At 39.5% G+C, this 22,580-nt stretch overlaps 1 protein-coding gene and 1 long non-coding RNA gene across 2 annotated transcripts in view; both read left to right on the top strand.

Annotated features, from left to right (window-relative positions):
• The window catches only part of ANKH (ANKH inorganic pyrophosphate transport regulator), a 101,834-nt gene that overhangs the window by 54,813 nt on the left and 24,441 nt on the right, over window positions 1-22,580 (top strand). Inside the window, exons 2-7 of the mRNA XM_035317849.1 lie at window positions 3,568-3,784; window positions 12,032-12,150; window positions 13,245-13,328; window positions 15,780-15,950; window positions 16,634-16,768; window positions 19,201-19,293. Of these exons, the coding sequence (XP_035173740.1) occupies window positions 3,568-3,784; window positions 12,032-12,150; window positions 13,245-13,328; window positions 15,780-15,950; window positions 16,634-16,768; window positions 19,201-19,293 (819 nt within the window). The remainder of the gene's footprint in view (window positions 1-3,567; window positions 3,785-12,031; window positions 12,151-13,244; window positions 13,329-15,779; window positions 15,951-16,633; window positions 16,769-19,200; window positions 19,294-22,580) is intronic.
• On the top strand, window positions 3,791-9,667 carry LOC118161993. The gene is made up of 2 exons (XR_004748245.1): window positions 3,791-4,717; window positions 6,031-9,667. It is a non-coding gene; the product is annotated as an uncharacterized LOC118161993 (long non-coding RNA).

Raw genomic sequence — 22,580 nt, 5'->3', positions numbered from 1 at the left:
GGTCTCAAGGTGTTGTTTCCACGTCCTCTAGCAAAGATCTCATCTTTCTAGTAATAACATAATTGTGTTATACAAGACATTGCATAAAACTAACTAAATCTGGGTGCCTAGTTTTTTGAGAAGTGTTTTAGGAATATGACTTATTTTGGCTGGCTGGTTCACTTCCTTACTAGATAGTGATCGGCCAGCAAGCATTCTGTGCTTTTTTTGGTATTTCCAAGAGTGAGCAATGTCAGTGAGTGGCTTTGTTTTAATCATTTGAAGAAAAGCAATTTATTGTGTTTTCATGAACTGACATACTAGGTTAGCTGTTTATTAAAATTCAGGAGGATGTTGCATCCCCAACAGTCTTTCTTCTAGCATGTGGATTTCATAGTTCTCCCTTCAAGTTAGGTGTGATAAGCCAGTTGAAAGTAGAATGACATCTGCAATATGTAGGATCAAGCTAACTTCTTGTATAATCACTGTCATTATTATTACTACCTAGTTCTGTGTGATTTTGTTGACAAGCCACATAAAGCTGTACAGAGATAGTCTCTGTTCTGTGTGAAACAAAGGGGACACATGCTACTGATCAATTTTTATTCGTATTTTTTTTGGCACACAGAAAGTGTATGAAGTGGAATCAGATAAAAAAATGGAGACCTTGCCCTGGTTTATATTTTTCTTCCTTTGTGAAAGATTTAATTGAAAATCTAACAGGAAATCAGACTGGAAAGTTACCAACTGCTTGTATTTTTCATATAGCACCCCAAACTGGCTTTTCCAAATATCTGGGATTTCTTGTGGATTTAAGGATATCAAATATGTCATTAGAGTTTCAGTGGCACAAATAGGTTTGTTCTTGCAGAGTGTTTGGAAGCTGAGGATGAAGAACTTTTTGCACTGACATCTTAAAGAGGAAATGGAAAAAGAAAGTTACAGAAGCTAAACCAACTGTATACTGCTCCATTGACTGTTCATTTCTTCAGTATCTTTCCAAAGAAACATTTAGAAGCATTGCTTTTTCAGGGGTGGCCTCTAGAGTATTTCATCATGTCAGCCAACTGTTCCACAGGAGAATAAACCAATGGCAACAAACCTCTTACAAAGTCCCGTTTGGATTTTGCCAGCTTAGATTACCTGGTACACAGTGTCTGTCTGGGGAAAATTACTCAGAAGAATCTACTTGGCTGTCATTTGTTGGTGAAAAAGAGATCAGAGTTCAGCCTGTAAAACCAGAGAAGAGAAATTAGAGCACTCAAGTCTTTCTGTCCATCCTACTTGGGTGGAAAACTTAGGTGCCCAGGGGCCACAGTTACACAGAGCTAGTGTCACTGGCTTGAGCACTGTGCTCTGCAGAGGTTTGTGTCTCTAGGGAGGGATCATAACGCTGTGCCACTAGACAGTGTGATTTCTTAAAGCCACACTTATCCCAGGGACCTTGTCAGGAGTAGGTTGTCTTCCTCCACAGTCTCTGATATCCCATAGTTGTCCAAACTAGGAAGGAAGCACTTATGCTTTTGAAGCTGTGCTGAAAAGATACTGAGCTGTTTGCAAGTGACAGGAAGCTTTTAAATCAGAATGGGTGGTCCTGTGTGGACCCAGGAGCTGGATTCAATGATCCTTGTGGGTCCCTTCCAACTCAGGATATTTTATGATTCTGTGATTTTAATATAATTTGAACTCTTATCAGTGCAACAGATTGAAGTATCTGTACTGCAGGAAATGTTGTATTATAGCAGCTGCAGATATTCAGTACCTATCACAGGTTATTTTCAGGAGGGGATAAAATGGATCAAGACAAATGAAAACATTGGAACTGTAAGTGTTCAGGGCAGAGCACATTGCAAGAGAGATTTGGCAAATATCAGGGATTGAGAAGTTGGCATTTTCTACAGATTTTTACTATGCTGATTATGCAGCTTTAGCTTCAAAAGTTAAGCACATCTTACAGAAAGAGTGGTAACAATGGTAAAATGCTAATTTCTCCTATGTGGGTGTGGGATTTTTGAAGTCAATGGAAATTGGTTGCTTATAGGTCTTTGAAAAAAAAAAAAAAAAAAAAGAAAGAAAATAGCAAAAGACTGCAACAGAAAGACCATGCAACTTTGAATTATGGACTTCACCACAGTAACCTGATGATATGCTGTCTGTGGTTTGTTCATTCCAAAAAAAAAAAAAAATACACAACAGTATTAGAAGTACTGTGGAAGTGGATAGACTGAGATTTACAGCATGGTTTGGAGAGATGTTCCTGGTTGGCCAAAGTGCCGCAGCCCTGTCAGCACACACCAGCTGTAACCCATAGGAACTAAGTACTTTTGAAAACAAGTCATGTTTCATCCTTCATGCTTTTTGAATCTAAGCTTTTTTTAAGTTTTCTGAATATATCAGATGATTGATATTGTCACACTGCAAATAAATCTTATCATTCTGTCATTTGTATTTGAAATTTTAGAAGTATTTTGTTACAAGCTAGAATTGAAGCAATGTTACACATTTCTGCTGTGGTTTACTGTAGCTATAAAAATAATCCATTTAATTCTCAGCAATTCGTTGGTGAACATTTCCTAAATACAGACCTAGAATGACTTGTGAGGTTATTTGAACCTGAATATGCCTTGAAATATATGTGCTGCATTCTTTTTTAAATATGTTACAAAGAGTCATAAATAAATATAGGATCAGAACCATGTGGAATCATAGAATCATAATCATCTAGGCTGGAAAAGACCTTCTAGATCATCAAGTCCAATCATTAACCTCACCTACAAAGTCTGATCACTGAACCATGCCTCTTAGTGTAACGTCCACATTTCTCTTAAATACCTCCAGGGATGGGGACTTCACTACTGCCCCGAGCAGTCCATTCCAATGCTTGACCACCCTCTCTGTGAAGAAATTCTTCCTAATATCCAATCTAAACCTAAATTCTAAATACATGAGAGCAGAACAGATGTGTTTAGTCATGTGCGTATTTGCCCTAGCTTTATAATAATAAACATCATGGCAGAGTACCAGTTATTCAAAATAAATCCATAGGATAGAGTGAAAATCTCATTACAAAGAAAAAAAAAAACAAAAAAAAAACTTTGAGCTCCTGAAATTTCAGCATTTAATGATGTTAGAGTTTTTTTTGGTTGGTTGGTTGGTTTTTTTACTTGTGCAGATGCCTACAAGGACTGTGCATTGTTTAATTCAGACCTAAGGCCTTGAAGTGGCGTTTAAATGGTCTTGTATCATCCATGAATATTAGCAGGTTGTACAATTACTCTAAAAAGGAGAAAAACAGACTTCTGGTATAGCAGGAATTCCATGATATACTTTAGAAGTAGATATCTACCTTAGTTCCTAAAACACAGTTTATCTTCAAATCTATATGGCTTAAACTTACAGTCCGTATGAAATTATGAAGTTGCTTATGTCATGTCACTAATTGCTGCTGAACTCAGAGAAACAAAATGTGACTCAGGGTGTAAACAGTGAGAGCTGAATTTGTTCTTTCAGATACCAGCTGCAAAAGATTGTTTTGCTATGCTTTCACATTTGCTGCAGTATTTTTTCTGTCTTTTTGTGTCTCAACAGGCCTTGAATAGGGGCATTGCTGCAGTTAAGGAAGATGCTGTGGAAATGCTGGCCAGCTATGGGCTGGCGTACTCCCTGATGAAGTTCTTCACAGGTCCAATGAGTGACTTCAAAAATGTAGGTCTGGTGTTTGTGAACAGCAAGAGAGACAGGACCAAAGCAGTTTTGTGCATGGTTGTGGCTGGCGCTGTAGCTGCTGTATTTCATACCTTAATAGGTAAGGTTACTTCACATCTAATTAACACATCTTTTAATTTGCTTCCCTCAGCTAGTCTTCAAACAGATTCATCTGTAGGTTTAAGATGTCATTTGTTAGTACAAGGGGAAGTGCAAAAGGGATGAACTCTCTTGTGTTGGTACCATGCTCAAACCACGCAATTTTTAATACTGTTAAAACAGGTTTTTAACTGGTATATTCCACCTCCAGGGCTCACCTGCCTGGCTGCTCAACATGCTGCTAATCTTTTTTAGTCAGGTGTGTGAGCAAAACTCTGTTAAGGTTGACAGGTTGCATGAAGCAGATAGCTCAGTGTTACTGTTAGGTAGCAACTAGCAGTATCTGCCCAAATGGTTTTGGCACATCACTTTGTAGCCAGCCTTCAAGATGCTGAAGGCAGAGCTCTTTGCCAGATCTTGGTGGCATTGTTACTTACTCCCTCTGTACCAGTCCCTTTGCTACTTATCATGCAGTACAAGTCTCTAAGTCAGTAGGTCAGCAACATCATTGAAACATCAGGTATTACTCTCTACTAGTGCTAGTCAACATTCACTTCTGTTGAGTAATTAACTTGTGAAAGAAGAAGCAGTTCCAAAGAGCACTTTATGTCAAACTGAGGTCAGCTCTCTCAGTGTACACTGAAACAAGGAAAATACACAAGCAGTTCTGAACTGAACATAAGAAGTAAGGCAACCACAGGATTTGCCAGTTCCAGATAGCCTGGAGAAATGTCTTATCAACCCAAGCATCAACCAGGACCACAACAATAAAAAAGCCACATGACGTGGAAGGCTTAAACTTCATCCTCTCCAAGAATTGCTCTACATTGTCTGCATGTTGTGGCTCATTCCACGGAGCTGAAACGTCTGTAGCTCGGCAATGAGGAATAAAGGACACTGGAGGAAGAAGCAGAGAGTGCATTTCATTCAACAGGTACAATCCTAATAGCTGGGAGCTCTGAGGAGTGGGTGGAGGGAGGTAACACAACAGCCCGGGCAGGCATGTGTTGGTTGATGGGCAGTAGGATTGATGGGCAGTAGGATTGATGGGCAGTAGGGGGGTCATTCTGTCACAGCTGGATGGGAAAAATGAGTGTGATGGCAATTTCCTGAATGGCTGTGAGGTTATGGAGTGGCCTGGAAGTGGGGCACCATTCATTATCAGACACTAATGTGTCTGAAGAACAGCACATGCTCAGCATACCGTTACTGCCTGGGTAGAGCAGGCAAATATGAAGCCCACCTCTCTTACCCTTTAACAGGATTCCAGCTGTATTTGATGGCCCTGTGTGCCTCCCAAGCACTCCAGTTTGTTTCACCATTGTGTGTGTTCTTCCACCACTGATACAGTAGCCCCATACTGTTTACTTTTACTCTATGTTATAGTCATAATAAATGCTTGCAGTAATGGCTCACTAGCAATGGCAAGTCTGTGTCAGGTTTAAGCAGTTGCTAATTTTGTAAGATGAATCCATGATAAAAATCCATGCTGAAGTTAATTTATTTTACCAGTATCAACTGGTCAGTTCCTCAGTGGGTCTACAGTTGAGGCTGTTTCACTGCACTGGTGTTATAAACTTTGGGCCGTTTGTAAGTTTAGCTTTCAAGTTTCTTTTCTTGGAATGTTTCTTCAGCCCCCAAAGCTGCTATTCTAGTTGCACACTTGTTTTCCCACCAATCCTGGTCAAAGTTTTTGACTTAGTCAACTGGAGAAAATAAATATTTTTTAGTCATTCAAAATTTCATTTTAAGGTATTATAGATTTTGAGAACATTTTAAGTATAACTATCAAATTTCCAGGTGAAAGGCAGCTGAATTTTTCATGTGGGACTTTTTATTGAGGAGAGTTGTTAGGGCAGCCATTTGAAAACATGCCAGATAAGTCTTTTGGTTTTGCCTGGAAATAGAGCCCTGTTGAGTTCAGAACCTCTGAAAAGTCCTCTCTGCAGATATTAAAAAATAAATAAAATATGAAGGCTGTACTTTCCATGCCTTAAAGCCGTTGGTTAAAGGGCTTTGCACAATCTTTCAGCTGCTTATGGTGGCAGACTGCAAAATATTTTTTAGTATTTTAACTTGTCTATGCCTGAAAATATGCAAAGGCCACAGCAGAGACTGGCAGAGCGCCCGAGAGAATGGAGTTAGTCAGATTGTAACACCAATTGCCTGGGTGATGTTGCCAAGTTTTGTGTTTCAAATTTCCTTTGAACATGTTTCAAATCATGATTATTCTTTTCTGACCCACAGATGCACAGTCTTCCTAGCAGAAGGAGGAGAAGGAGTCCAGTGGCAGACAGGCAACTTCCGAGGACCTGCAGCTACTCCCCAGCAGCCACAAGCCTGTTACAGACTATCTATAGGAGAGAGGAATTCAGGTTACTGATACTCCATGGATGAAAAACTGAAACACAACTCAAGGGACTGAATTTCTTTCGCATGCGGTATGTATGAGGCTAAGGAAGATGGCACGACTGCTTGCTGTGGATGTCGAAGCCCAGAGGAAGGAACAAAGAAGAAAAAAGCCAATGAAATAAGGAGTACAGAAGGTCAGAAGGAAGAAAACAAGTGGTGGTAGAAACAGTGACCACAATGAATCACCACATTTCCAACTGTGATAGAGACAGTTTGCAGTCTGTACACACAGCTCCTCACAAACAGCAGCCTCTACTTTTTTGAAATATCAAAACAGACCATTTCACTCAACTGACTTCATTTCTTCAGCATCAGGTCCCCACTACTGCTCCCCCACAGGGGCTAACACAGTCCTCTGTGGGAGTGACTGGCTGAGCCAAACCACTCAAACTCACAGCTTGTGGTCCTTAAGTCATCACTGTACCACATTCCCATGAACATCCACAATATCTTCACCAATAGTTACTGTCATTCTCCTGTGCAGGTAGCAGTAAGAACCAAGAAACAACTTGATGAAAGGCAACTGAAACTTTATTCTTCTCTTGCTTAAAGTGCTTCTGTAAGCCTTGGTCTGTATGTTATTCCTGCTTTTCCTGTCTCAGTTGTGATCTGGAAATAGAAGATAGTAGGCTGCCTTCCTTCTCTTGTGCTATTTTGGGAGCAGCTACTGCCACCAGTTAGTTTCCTTGTAGGAAGGAGTCTAAAGCATCTAGTTACTTCAGAGATTGGCTTTTGAGTGGGAATATTGGGCTATAAGAGAAGGAATTCAAAATGATAAACCTGTCTGTGCATACTTTTGACATCTTAATAAACTACCAGCTTGACAGAGGTGAGAATAGAGCATTAATTTATAGAACAGTATGCTAATAGATGTTGCTGGTAAGTCTTCCATACTATGTGAGTCCTTTTAACACCGGTGTCATGAAGGACATGCACATCTTCTTTGGCAAGAAATCAACTTTATTCAGCCTTTCACTACGTTACTGAGAAATACTATACTGCAGAAGTTTATTTCCAAAGAGGAAACAGGCTCTTCACTTAAGTAGACACCTTTCAGCGGTACCTTCTGCACCCGACCAAAATTCCATGGTGGATCATTTGGCATCACCAGGAAAAAAAGGTTGCAACTTTAGTAGTAAGGCAAACACAGCAGACTGGATGGCCAATAAGCATGAGTGACCCTGTTGTTTTGTGCCAGTTTATCTCCTAGTGGGCAAGGGCTCCTCCCTGCACAGATTGCACAGGTGAAAACATCAGCAGTTGCTAGTACTTTTTTTGAACCTGCATGCACAGTCACTGCATATACATTAAAGATCTGCAGAAGAACTGAGGTATAAGTGTAATCCAGCTGCTCCCAGTGTAACACTACTGGAATTTTTCCATGACTAGGAATCATAGGAGAGCTTATGCCAAACTGAGCTATTTTTTCCAGTCAGTCTTGTTCTGACATGGCCACTGTACTGGTTTCTACTAAACTTTTTGCCCTGGAAAAAGATGAAAGCACAGGAACACAAATTGGAATATAATCCAAGCTTACTTTTTATTTTTGTCTACTAAGAGATGATGGTATTTATTAAAAACATGTCCTGCCTCAGTACCTTCAAGTGGCTGTTGTTGAAGCAGTAACTTGCTTCCCCAGCTGCTCCAGCCCTTCTTCCACAACAAGGGCAGTTTCTTTTCAGCAAGTTGTTCAGGACAAAGGAAGAATGAAGAAAGCCTATGACCACAGCATTTGTTGATTTTAGGATAATATATATATATTTTTTAATTAAAACAGGCAAATTTTGAGACTTATGAGATGTTGGCCTACCCAAAGAGACCATTGGACATTGGTAGATTTGGAAAATTTAACTAATTCAATTTTGCAACTACAGTTGATTACAGAAGATGACAGCTGCAATTATCAGTCTTCAATGAGATGTTCATAAGCTGGTTTTGTTATTCATTCATTTCTGTGAGAAAAAAAAGAAATGCAAAACCCAGGAAACCCTGATCATCTAAACTTTTGCATGGGGGACCCAGACTCTTGTTTCTGCTTTATGTCAGGCTAATCAAAGACATCACAAAATCTGTGTAACCAGTGGCATCTCCAAATGCAGACTTGCCATTATAATTTTGTATTTTTAGCAAATTGGCCTTTTCTTATCTGCCTAAATCACTTAGCTGGTTTTGGCCCTGTGAGGTATCGCTCTGACTTAGCAGCAGGATAGGTGTTTACTTCTCAAGTGTCCAAGTTAATTTTTAAAACTGGCACCAAGAATGAATAGGGAATGCTTATAAAAACAAACAAACAAACAAACATACTTCTAACACAGAAACATTCTTGGTGTGTGTTTGTTGTTTTTCTTGTTATCGATTTTTTACTTCAGTAAAGTGAATATTGACATATGCAGCTCTGTGTCTAGAAGTAAGTGGTATCACTTCCCAGGAGGGTTTCTTTTTGTTCTCTTTACAATGTATGCATAACATACTGGATAGTAGATAGCCCCAAAACGACTGCAGTGTGGCTATTTCTTTGAGACTGCTGGCATCATTAAGAGTGTGTTCAGTTGTTTCAAGGATGTCTGAAATTTATGTGGTAATTATCAGCTCATTAGAGAAATCAGTGTAGAGGAGAGGAGATCCAGTTAGGTGCACAGTATTTCATTGTCATTTCATAAGCATTCAGGTCTTAGAACTCAACTAGAAAAGACAAAAGCAAGAATTCCTACTTAAATGCTGTTATATCAGAAGCAAAACTGATCCATAGATATCAAAATAAGTGAGTTATTCCAGGAGAGCAAACAGGCAGCTTGTCTTGGAGTTGGACTTCTGTGTTTTGGTTGAAATGATGCAAGGAATGGGAAGAGCCATCTGCTTTGGATTCATGTAATACTCTTCAGCTCTGTTGTCTGTTATTAATTTTGTTCTGTGCTTCATAATAAGTATGTAAGGTTGGCCAAGGTTAAGTTCTAATTGCATCAGCAATTGCTTTATTCACAGCTCAGAGACACATGCCTGTATAATTGTCAGTAAATCTCAGCTTGCTGAGTCCTTCTTTCTGAGGGTGGAAACATTCATTGACATCAGCAACAGTGATTGTGTGCTTTCACTGACATGTCAAAGAAAATAGTTGAGTATTTTAAAACTAGTTTTTAAGCTTAGCCACTATTATTTTAAAATCAAAACCACATTAAAAAGTGCAGTTAGGCTTCTTGTGGATGGGGGAGAAGAAAACAAATCTTCAAGCTTGTTGAAATACAGTGCTGATATCCCTAGAATTCTTAAAAATTTGGTGCTGTGGGCTGTGGTAGTGTAAGTCCCTTGAGAGTGCCTTGCCATTAAACTGCAATTGTGAAGTGGCTGTTCCTAGAAGTGAGAGTAATTCTGTCTCTGACCTCTCTAATTCTGTGACTTTTCTGTTTATTTAAACTTTAAGGAAAAAAAAAAAAAAAAAAAAAAGTTAAACATAACAATGGCTTTTAGAGCCAAAAAAAAAGTTTATTTTTTACTTATTATTTTCTAAGCACTTTAAAAATCTCCTTTAAAGCAGGAGAAGACCAGAGGGTGAAGTGCACAGAGAGCACAGATGAATTCTGCAGCATGGTGTCTTGCCCCTTTTTCACTGCTGATGGAGACCGCTCCCCAAGAGGGAGTTCCTCAGCACGTAGACTTGAATTCTGTTACTGTGGGGAATAAGACCAGTGTGTTTCCTGCAGTTTTTAAGCTTTTACATAGGAGAAGTTTAAAGCAACTTCTGTGGGATCTAAGAGAGAACTCAATGAATCTGACCCTCAGAGGCAACTTGCCTCACATGCCTTCCAAACTTGTTCTTGTTTATTCAAATAAGTAAATTCAGATAAATCATCATACTTGCCTGCCACAAAAGCAGCTTCTCACAAGGCGTAACCACACAAAAATCCATATGTAACAGACTGGTTTCAAAATACTGAGTGTAAATTGGTGTATGCATATTCATACAAAAATAAGAAGGGGCTGTGGTTGATGTGTGACTGAACTTAGCAGCGATTAAATGAGTACTTAAGGAGCTAAGCTGGCCTCCCTGAACTCAGAAAAGGCTAGAGTCCAGTTCTGAAGTTCTCTCTCAATACCCTTTGGAAAGGTAACTGAAATTATCTGGGAGTGGCTCAGAAGAATAACTACCCAACTGGGGATCACTGGGCAAAGTGAGAGACTGTGGGCCTAGCAGTAGTAGATAGGGACCAGCACAGGGAAATGGGGAATTTTTACCATTTCAACATATTTGGGACAGTCCTGGCTGTCTAGATTGAGGCTCACAGTTGTTCCCAGTGCTGTCAGGATACTTTTCTTTTTTTTTTTTTTTTTTAATGCTCCCTTGTATACACTACTGTTCTTAATTTAAAAAGTCTTTTCAGCCCTGTAGACCATTAAACTGCTGTATCCTTAAGCCATAACAAAACAATGATGACTTAAACTATTCTTTTGTTGCTTCCAAACATTTTTTTTGAGTTATGAGAGTAAATTATAGGCTAAACAACTAGTGCTAGCATTTGTGGATCCGATGATGGGAACCACTTGCATGAAAAGGATCACTTTCCTGAAATATTCCATTCCAAAGGCCTGCACAGTGACAGTGGAATTGTTACAAAAGGAAAAACAGGGAAGTGTCCACATTTGAAATCTTTACCTTAAAAGAGACACAAACAGAAGAGAACTGAGACTACCTGAGCACAGGTAATTCTGCCATTACTTGTGCTGGGAGTTTGACTTTACAACCCAATCATTCTTTTAACAACCATTACAAGGGTGTAGAGGAAGCTATGTAATAATATGCAGGTGTAGAACAAGATTTATAAAAAGTTGAAATCTAGTGGAATCACTTAACTGCACATTCTATGTAAGTTCCCAAGTTCAGAGAAACCAGTCATATCCACTTCTTCATTATTCCAAGTCATGGGGAGGCCTCTGGGTTTACTAAAACAGCTGGGTAACGTGGATACCAACAAGCAAAATACAAAGAGATGTAAGCAGTTCCGCAGGTAGCCTCGTGGGGAGTCTGTGCATCTGTGCTATCTTCAACCCAACGCCTTGGGAACCGAGATCTGACAAACGGTGTTCTGCCCAACACCAAAAACTCTCTTACCTGAGGTTGAAACTGGACAGCAAATACACTGGTGACTGGAAGCGGCAACCCCTTAAACTCAGCAGTGCAAGCACCCTTTTCAGACTTGTGGCTCCTGAGATGCCAGCTGTAAATGAGGGAGGAGAGTAAGAGCTGTTAGAGGCTGCTCAGCAAACGCATAGCTGTGCTGTGCCCTGACAGGTCCCAGCAGAGGTGATCATTAGGCAGAGCAAGGGAGAGGCGCTCACAGGAGCATAATGAGTGTGATTTATTGCACGTCTTCACAAATCCTTTTACAGCTCTGGGCAGGTTTACAGGTAATGTCATGAGAATGCAGTGGCAATAGGTGGTTTCAGAATTTATATGGTACTATATCCCATGAAATACACAGTGTCTGGTGAAAACAGCTTTTCTAACAAAGAGCCCTGAGTTAATAAAAGAGCAGTAGATTTTCTGGAGTACCAGTGTGTTCATTTAGGAAACAGATGTGGCACTTACTATACCCATTTCCCAACCCGGCCATTTGTTATCACTCCTCTGTCAAAGGTTACTTGAAAAAGGACTGTGAGAGCACTCCTTAGTAATCAACAGCCTTTGGTGAGGCTGTAACATCCCGCAGCCCCTGCAGCTGTTTTCTGAGTGGGTGCATCTCACAGCTCTTAGGCATCCTACTCTTTCAGGTACTTCTGAGCATCCTATGCAGAATCCATAATGTAACCTTTATTATTCATTCCTATTCTTGTATCTCTACAGCATATAGCGATTTGGGGTATTACATTATTAATAAGCTACACCATGTGGATGAATCAGTGGGAAGTAAAACGCGGAGGGCCTTCCTTTATCTTGCTGCCTTCCCTTTTATGGATGCCATGGTGAGTGCATGATTCAGAACTGAATTTTAATATCAATGTTATTTTTTTCTTTGGTGACCTTAGTCTACAAAGGCTGTTACCTGATGGGAAGCTGAAGGTCTGCAGAAGGAAGGCATGTCATTTGCAAGTAATAGCTCTGGATATACATGAACACATCATCTTCTGCTACCTGGAAAAAGCATCTGGGTGGAGTTGAACATCCAGAGATCATGACAAATGTAAAAATCCTCAGCTGCCTTGTCAGAGTTACTGTATATGCATGCTAGAAAGCACTGGTCATCTTGTGATGGGCTGCACAGATTGTCTGTATGTAACCTCTCAATACAATTTGTAGTGGAAGATTTCAATTTGCTGCGCATTCCCAAGTCACTTGCAGAGCTCATAGATCAATACTTTCTCACAGCAAATTTATTGAAAAGATACTTGTTACCAGCATTTTTTGCAAGCGCAGCTTAGTCCAGTATATCTCAAATGCATGGAGAAGAGAGCCACACAGGTGGGTGGGATGCTGCTCTCCAGATCACCAGGCTGACTGCATGTGGCCTGCACAACATACAAAAATACGTGGCAGCTCTCTTTAATTGCTGTACTTCTATGTAAAAGTAAGAAAGGATAACCTTCTCATGGCATGCCTCCATTGCTTTCTCCACTTAAAACAGTAGCTGACAGTAAAAAGAAGTTGGATCGTTAAGTTTTCTTTTTTGGACAGGACTCAGTATAGCCCATGAATACACTTCTGAGGTGCATTCAACTGGTGAATGACAGGAAACATTTTTACCTTAGAATATTTAGCATGATAACCTTTGCAGCATCTGTTTAGATGGAACACTTGATTATTGGCTATCCTGCTCAGAAATTTCTATGCAATCTGTAAAAGTACTCCCATCCTCCCTGCCAGCCCTGGCAAAGAGGAAGTAAATGCAGTAGTGCTTTCTCTGCCCTACTTGCTTATCATTTGCCCAGGTTCACACCAGGTGCTGCTGGTGGGAAAAAGCTTTGTAAGTTTTTTGTGTAAAAAGCATCGTTCTGGGACCTGAAATCTTTACCAAATACCATAATCACTTCACACTTTCTGTTCTGCTTTTTTTTTTCAGGCATGGACCCATGCTGGGATTCTGCTGAAACACAAGTATAGTTTCCTAGTGGGATGTGCCTCCATCTCAGATGTCATAGCTCAGGTAATGCCTCTTCTTCACAGTCACTCTTTCAATTGTGTTACGGACTAGATGCTTTCCTAAACAGTAATACTTTTGCACAGAGACTGCCTTCTCTTTCTACCATGGACAACACACCATAGAAAATAGTCTTCTGTGCTGTTCTCTGGTAATTTCCCCACTCTTTGCTAACACTTGTGGTGTAGGCTGGTCTCACTTGACTGGATCAAGTCAGTCTTGAAGCAATGACAGGAGAAGGAGCCAGGACTGTTTGGGTTAGGGACATATCTTCTGGCACCTCCAGACACTGTGCTACAATGGCTGAGAATCAAGCTATATATACACATGTACACCTGGGGGAAAGAAAAGGTAGCCAGAAGGACCGATGACTGCTACCAATTGAGGCAGTACTTTGACAGAGACCTTTCTCTCCTGTGTACATTCTCCCCAACACTTCACACAGTTGCAATGAAACCCTGAGTGGGGAGTGTAGGCAGGGAAACTAAGGCTTGATTCTCCAGCCCACTTGTCAGTTTTGCACATGATGTATCATCTGGTGAAATGCAGGGGTGTAAACCATCTTCTGAGTGCCGGTATAGCACTGTTCTTGTTACTGGACCAGAAGCTGAAGGCTCGTATCTGAAGCAGAAGCTATCTGTGGTGATACTCTCTGGGTGATAGAGGGAAGACCCAATGTTGAATTTCCGTTTGTGAGGGAGGTGTTAAGTATCCTGTTGCTTTGCACGAGACATGCTTGTGAAACAATATTCGTATGCATTGCTGATGGCCAGTGTTGTACCATTTGAGAACCAACACAGAGCCTCTTTTTAAAGTATTTATGACCATATTATGAATGGAAGATCCCAGAGCCTGCAGAGCAGTTACAGTACGGCCCCATTACCAGCTGGGGTAATGACAGGTAAGAAAGACTATAATAATAGGACAACATAAAATGAAATAAGAAGTCAACAGCACTTAGTTAATTTTCTGTAGCATTTCCCTCACACAAAATAGCAGCAAACTATAAACTGGGTTAAACCATTCAGTCAGCTGCTATTCTATGTTTGGCGTGTCTGCCCCTTTACAATACTGCATTAAATCCCTGAAGATAATACCAATTACCTTAAATGACCTTAACACCCAGGCTCTGCTCTTGTTCTCATCTGATCTACAAAGTTTGCTGACCTTAGATGCATGTCAGGTCATTTACACCTAAATACAGAAGCTGGAATTCCTATTTTGGCAATGGTACGCATGCCCTTTTCATGGTGGCTGGTGAGTGGGGTGCCAGGCTTGTGAAGAATAAGACACCTGTCATCTTGTCTCCAGTCTGTAACAAAATATTAAACAGTGCAAGCGTAAAACCAGAAGACAAAAAGTTGTGGTTCTCCATAGCCCAGAGCTGCCTACATCTACATTCACTCCCTACACAGGCAATAGGTGCACAGGCAGTAGATAATTCTCCTTGGATAGCTTCATGTACACATTTTGTGACTGACTTTACTTCTGTTTACTGAAGAAGAATTCTTTTGTGGAGTTCAAATGAGATGTTTTGCAAATCCTTTCAAACAGCGTGAGCTCCCTAATAAACATTTTCACAGTGTGATTTAAGTATTTCTTGAGCTCTAGCAATGAAAGAGAGAACCTGCCCCTGAACAATGTATTTCTTGGAACTCACTTGACTGCCAGCTTGTCCTGGCAGGGTTATTCCTGATGCTGCTGTTCACAAAACCATACACAGTTAGTTTGCCAGTTGTGCCCATCATCCAGAGACACTTGGAATTTAACAGGCGTACTGTCAGCTCTTTACTTAATGAAAAAGAATTAGATTGTATTAATCAATTCCTTTCATTTTCTGGATTGAGCATTCAATTTTAAATGTTTGAATTATAAGCTGTTCATGAGCCAAAAACTTTCCTTTTTGGTTACATCAATATGGCACTTAAGAAAGAACAAAGAAATACTGTAATTGCACTCAAAACAGTACAAAATTGGGATAAATTAAGACTGCTTCTAGATGCTGAAGTGAATGCTTTAAGACACCTGGCTTTTTAATTCCCCCTCTGCCCCAAAAAAAGAAAGCAGGGCTTAGAAGCTGAACCTAGAAGAACATCTCCAGGCTCAGTCCGTATCAGCATACCACATTCTCCTGGGAAGGGTGACACTCAACCATGTGCTTGCTGCCAGACTTTGCCAGGCTTGCATGCCAGCCTCCTATTTATGGCCCCTAGTCTGACACCTGCCCATACCTTCAAGTACTTTTTATATAGCTTCTGTATAATATTAACTCTAGTTCTTCTCATTTGTATGACTGAAGGCAGGGGGGAACTGAAGTTTCTAAATGCTCCAAGTCGGATACTGTAGTCACGCATGGTTGTTGGCTCAAATGCACTAGCATGGAGTCAGCCAGGAGACACGTTGGCCCTGAAGAAACAGACAGACAAACTACTAATCTTTTATTTGTTTGCTTTGCAGGTTGTTTTTGTAGCCATTTTGCTTCACAGTCACTTGGAGTGCAGGGAGCCTCTCTTGATCCCAATCTTGTCACTATACATGGGAGCACTTGTCCGATGTACCACACTATGCCTGGGATACTACAGGAACATACATGATGTCATTCCTGACAGAAGTGGGCCTGAAATGGGGGTATGGCTTAATACTTGTTGTTTGTTTTTTTTTTTTTTGATTAAATAACTTTAAACTTGTTTTTTGTGTTACAAGACCCTATTAAACCACTGTGAATGAAGGGCCTGCTCTCTCCATCCTGCAAGGAAAAAACATCTTTGTTTAAACAGGCATGATCGAAACTATTACAGCTACAGAGCATGTGAGGCAGTGCTTCAGGTGCTATTGATGTGCTGTCTACTTAGCATCTCAGTGCTGAGCTCTCTCCTTTTGGTGCTGTGAGACAACACAGAATGAACTAAGTGGACACTTTATTTCACAGGGAAGAATGTCTTAGAACTCCTCGTTTTCTTTGAAAGTTACATTGGCTTCCACATTCCTTTGTCTAGTAGCCAGAACAAGTTATGCAGATACCTTATGCATTATTTATTGAGATCCATGATGCAATTTCTTTTAAATCGGTCTTACTGTAGATAAAATATACTTTTCAAAATATATTTTGAATCAGCATTTCTATAGGTGAAAAGGAGAAAATATTTTAGCCTTCTGCTATTGAAGCATATTGAAATGAATGTACCAAACTGAAGCATATTGAAATGAATGTACCAAAAAGCAGAAATCCTTTGTGCTTTTGATTCAGTTCAACTTATTTCTTTCTGAAGCCATTTATTTTTTGTTTGTTTGTTTGTTTTCTCCTGTTGCAGGGAGAGGCTACAATAAGGAAGATGCTGAGCTTCTGGTGGCCCTTGGCATTAATTTTGGCAACTCAGAGAATAAGTAGGCCCATTGTCAACCTTTTTGTTTCCCGGGACCTAGGTGGCAGTTCTTCGGCCACAGAGGTGAGAAAGTCAGTGCTCCCCATTGCTGCAGACTATCATTTACATGGTGTTGCCTCTTCTGGGCATACTGGCAAGAAAAAAAAAAAAAGGCCTAAATAAATTTATCTTTAGTGATTTCTTTATCCGTAAAAGAAGATTGTTCAGAGTCTTAACATGGGCATTTCTACCAGGCATCTCACCCTTAACAGGACGAGTAGATTTTTTTCACTGAACAGTTCTGGCATCCCAGGATTTCAAGCTCTACATATGGGTATGTGCTGGAGCATTCAAATCCCAAAGATTTTAGGACAGTCATCAGTAGTCCCATGTGCTGCTGTTCTGTGTCATATATATTTATGGCTATGCAAATAAAGGTGAAACAATACTGCTGTTAGAATCCAGTGCATTACGCAGAAAAAGGCAGAAAACATGAGGAAGCACATAAAGACAATCTGTCTCTTGGCTGGGATATGCAATGTACCCTGTTTCTCTGGAGGATATTCAGCTGTAGCATAATATCTGGAGGATATTCAGCTGTAGCTGGAGGATATTCAGCTGATGGTAGCAGGACTTCTGTTTGTAATGCAAAGCCTTCACCAAATGCTCATCAGGAGCTGACCTATTCTCTTAACAAGTCTGAGGGACCTTTGCTGTCAATTTTAGTGGGATGAGGTCTAGATCCACATAGTCATTAGCAAATCTCTCACCTTTTTTCTCTATGAAGAACAAAGCCATAAGATACTAAATGAAAATGAAAATTGAAATTGCTGATGTCTAACAAATATTTTCTCAACAATGCTAATAATTTGTTATATATGATACCACATATTTAACTCACTCAAAAGTTACCACTGACTGCAGCAGCGGTGGAGAGAAAATTTAGGAAATGTAACACTTTCACATGTGTAAATCAGGGATTAGTCTACCTGTTAAGTAGCAGTCTCAGTACAAGGGGAGGCAGAACAGGTTAGCAGAGATCAATTGTACATTTCTTGTTGATTTCTGACTTTAGATGCATGGTGTTTCATGACTAGCCTGTTGCATCTTGTTGCTATTAGGCTGTCTCCAGTTACATGTCATAGTTGGTGGTTTACTGGCCTTTATACACTAACATTAATAGTCAAATTTCAACTTTCCCTGATCTATGAACTAATTGCCTCTGAAAAAGGAGGTGCTGGCAACACAGATAGCATCAGTGTCTGGATCATCACTATAGACAGGAGTTTTATAGTTCTCCTGTGGATATATTTTGGGATCCCATCAATCAGGTGAAAATTACAAGAAGAATGATGAGTGTTAAAAACTCAATCATTTAATCCAAGTGGAATTTAGCATACCAAATTAGGTAGTGATTTATTGTTTTCTTTAATGGTTGCTGTCTTACTGGACTTCACCATGTAAATAAATGAAACTTCAATATCTTATGCTTCTTTTACTTAATCCTCATTTTAATCTCATTAGCTTTCATATAGATAGAAATTCTGCTCAAAATAGAGAAATAAGGAGGGAAAATTGCATTTAAAAAGGGTACAGTTTTAAAATTCCAATTTGTTTTCTTTGAACCAATTACTTTTTCAAGTTTCATTAAACATCATTTACAGTAGAAGATTAGCAGAGAATATCTTTACCCCTCTATTCCAGTTCACTCTGTAGATTTGACTGTTTTTTCCCATGCTGTTTTTTTAAACAGCACAGGATGCAAATTTACTTGTTGCATGAATATATGGACTTTTTAATGTCTTTGATGTACCTCTTGTCCATACCTGTGAAAGTGCAAAAGGGACCTAGTTTAGCTTGCAGATAGTGAGTTATTTCTCATGATCAAAATGGTCATCTGGAATTGATTTTGTCTGTTTTTCGGTTTTAGTTGATTAGCACCAAAGTTGGGAGAGTGTTTTTATTTACCTTATAAGTGCCTTCAACCCCACAGCAGTCAGTTTAAAACCCATCATCAGTCAGACACTGAGACCTACTGCTTTAGAATCAGTCTTACTTAACGGTGTTTTACATACAAATAACAAAGTCAAATGTACCTAAATTAAGATTATGAAATATGATGAAGGGCTCTTAGCCATAATGCATTCCACTGCTCAGGTGTCTCTAGATAAAATAACCTGGGAGAAATGTGGGAGGGATATTTCAATATGTTCAGTTCAGCTGAACGAGGGGCGCATACCAACTCAAGGTAGCTATCACTCCAGAGTATCAGCATGACAGTGAAATGGCAAAGCTGAGTAATGTAGCTCTATTGCATGATATATTTCCTAAGCTTCAAATGCCTAGCAGAATGATGGCTGCTCTGACAGCGGTCCCAAAGCAAGGAGCTTCCAGTTCCCTGCATCGTTTCTCATTGCATCAAGGTCAATGTGGCAGTATTCATGGAAAATGGCGTACCGCGTTAAACTGTTCTGTTCAAAGATTTGAAGTTCATGTTTTCTTGTCATTTTTCATAGGCAGTGGCAATTTTGACGGCTACCTATCCTGTGGGACACATGCCGTACGGCTGGCTGACAGAAATTAGAGCAGTATACCCAGCTTTTGACAAGGTGAGTGCCCATGTTAGGAGTGTAGTAAGTACCACTAGCGTTGTTTCACATCCGTGATCCTCCTCTTTCTCTCTGTTACAACATTTTAATTTGAGGGAAGCTTCAGTGATAACAGAGGAATTTCTCCAAACAAATATGAAGAAAGATAGTTCAAGTCTCTGTAAACATGTGTAATAGATTCTTTAAAAAAAAAAAATAGAACAACCAAAGATTAAACAGGGCTGTATTAATGGTCATTTATGGTCTTGTTTCTCTCTACTTTTGCCTTTGATACCTATTCTTCCTTGTCCCATTGATAAGGTTTTCTTAAAATCCTAGTTTAAATGAATTACTTTTCAGTGGCTTCAAGCTGTTGTCTAATTTATGATTTTAACCTTAACTCTGTGTTGCAAGGTATTAAGCTACCTTTTGAACAGACAGATGCTATTGCTTTAAGGATTTAAAAAAAATCCCCACTTACTGTGACATAGCTTCATAGCTAATGAAATGAGGTCTCACGAAGTATACAAAGTGAAAGAGCTCACGTCTTTGCTCCAAAGTCATCCTGTTCTTTAGATTCTGCATTATCTCTGACATGGGTTTGGGTTCTTTTGCTTATATTAATATTTAACAAAAGGTTATTTCTTACACTAACAGTAAACACAGATAACCTCTTATTTTAGAAGTATTGACTTAGCTGACCAAGTCTATGAAGATTTTTGTTGCCAAATCATGTAATTACATAAGAATGCAAGGACTGCTTCTGGAACTGTGTGCAGAGTAAAAATATAACCAAAGTTAATTTTGTTTAGACTGTTTTGCTCTGTTTTAGAATTGGTACTCACAGGCCTATATGTTGTGTGAAGAACAGTGGTGTCCTGTGATAGTCTAGTTCAAATGTCAAATGCTATTTCCCCTCCTTCTCTTTATTTACCAATTAGTTATGTCAACTGAACTTTCTGGTCCCAAATATTAATGAAAAAATAATGCTTGTTTGCTCAGGAATATACTTAGCAACATCATTTTGATTTGATACACAGTACTTCCAAGGAAAATTAAAAAAAAAAAAAAAAGTCATATCAGTCATAACTTCCTAACTTGCCTGTATACAGCTACATTGGCATATCAGATAAAAGACAACATAGAGACCTTCTCAGAGGTCATGCTGCTGAAAAGAAACTGCAGAATGACAGATCAAGGTAACTGCAAGGTAAAAATGGGCTAGAACAGGAAACACAGCTGCTAACCATATGTTTTAAGAGCTACAATCAAATGCACATCTCTTTCAAACTACTGCCTTGAGAAATTAACAGTAATTAAGAGACTTAAATCCAGGTCTCACTTACCTGGTAGAAAATGCACTACTGACTTAGATGGTGGCAGGATTAGACCATTATTTGTCTGCTCTTGAGGAATAAATGTGACAAAGAAAAGGTTAGGATAAGGCACAGATAGGTGCCAATGATCTAATTGCCAAAAATGTATGGAATAGTGATTTTAGATGCATGTTTTAAGAACAATTTGGCATAAAATGTGCTAACTGCAGTAGCAACTGTATAAAGGTATCTCTTTCTGGCAGTCATGTGTGCCTTTCAGACAATAAATACCAGACCAGAAACAGTGGTTTTTTTCTGTATCGCTGTGAGAAGTGTTTTATGCCTGGTCACACATCATTCATGTGTCACTAGGCCTTTCACAAGCTTTGTTTTCTTAAGCTAAGCCTTTCTCAGAAGAGTCCAGATAGAACCTCCTTTTATTTCCAGACTTCATAAAACCTTAGTTTTGATTCTCAGATGTTGAAGCAGTTTGCATGCATATGAACTCCATTTTCTTTTGTCAGTTACTAAGAAAGCTGGTAATGCTGATGGCCATCAGAGGCACACTGAATTGCCTTAACAGACTGATGGGATTTGGGATCCAGAAAGTGTGCCGCTCTTCAGTGCCTGTACTGGACAAGTCAGATTCTTGTCTTCAAAGGGAAATTCACATTTATATTCACATTTGTAAGAGATCACATTTGTAAGAGATTCCGAGTCATGCCGAGTGTTTTATGCAACTCTATCCAGAGCAACCTCATGACCTAGTAGTTGCTCTCAGGTTAAGGGTTACTGCTGATTTGCTAAAACGAAACAGGAATGCTTTAGTTCTGCACTCTGTTTGCTGTTTTATGTGGTGATAATGCCATTATTCTTAAAGGACTGTGCCACTTGTTTCAGAACAAACAGTTGACTGACTATGAGAGTACTTGTGAATGTTATTGAACTGATGAATAGATAGATGGGAATGGATACTTCCTTACTCTATAATCTGCATGGTGTTTTGTTTCAAGAAGTAAGCAGCGTGCAAGAGATGGGAATAAAGAGTATGTGGTCAAGAGTTACGGCGAAGGGCAGAGCCAAACGAGGACAGTGTTAGCAAGATAGAAACGAATAAGAGCTCTTTCTTTCATCACAGCCTTTTTACAGGGTTGGATTGAGATGTGCCCTTTTTTCCTGTCGTTTTAGCTTTATGAGAAAGTTGAGCCCTGCAGCAGTTTGTTTAAACCTTGATGAGTGAAGTAAGCAAGGCCTATTCTCATTTACATAAAAGCTAACAGTAAGAAAATATTTCTTCAGAAACACACGAAATAATGATATAGTAATAAAAAAAATGTTTACAGAAAGTTTTCATAGCTTGTTCCCAAAAAGGGCAGACTTGGAAGCTAGGAAGCTTCCTACTAGGTTGTCTTGCCTCTATGCAAAGGTCAAGCATTTTCATGCACCGAAGCTTCCAAGCAGATTTTTAGTTGAGACAGTAAGGCTGTCAATGTGCCATCACTGCACTGATCACCACAATAGCTTTACATTTCAAAGTTCTATCAACTACTCAAATGTGTATGAAATGGTGTACCATTCACAGAGCTTATGTTCTTTTTGTCCATTCCCAAGATGTGTTTGTGCAAGTTCCTATTTCTCTTACAAGTAACTTCAGTAAGGTAAGATGACCATGTGTCAGGTACTACTGTTCTACTTGAGCTACATTAAGGATGAATAAATGTGGTACTACATCTCATAGTACCATTCTTACCAGTTTGGTCACAGCCAGGTGTGTCTCAAACATCCCTGGGGTAAATGCAGGTACATGACCCAACACCCTATTGCTATAGGGCTCCTAAAGGTGCCATGCTTTTGATATCCTTTCCTCTCCTTTCACAGACCATCTGGTTTGTGTTAATGTGTTCCCTGAGGGTAATCTTAAATCTTCAGCTTCATTTGGTACATTAGACATTTGGAGAAGGGTTTTTGTTGTTTTAAGTAAAACTTTGCTGC

This window comes from Oxyura jamaicensis, chromosome 2 (genome assembly GCF_011077185.1).
Source record: "Oxyura jamaicensis isolate SHBP4307 breed ruddy duck chromosome 2, BPBGC_Ojam_1.0, whole genome shotgun sequence".
NCBI lineage: Eukaryota > Metazoa > Chordata > Aves > Anseriformes > Anatidae > Oxyura > Oxyura jamaicensis.
Note: the sequence above shows the minus strand (reverse complement) of the source record. Positions and strands in the feature narration are given on the sequence as shown.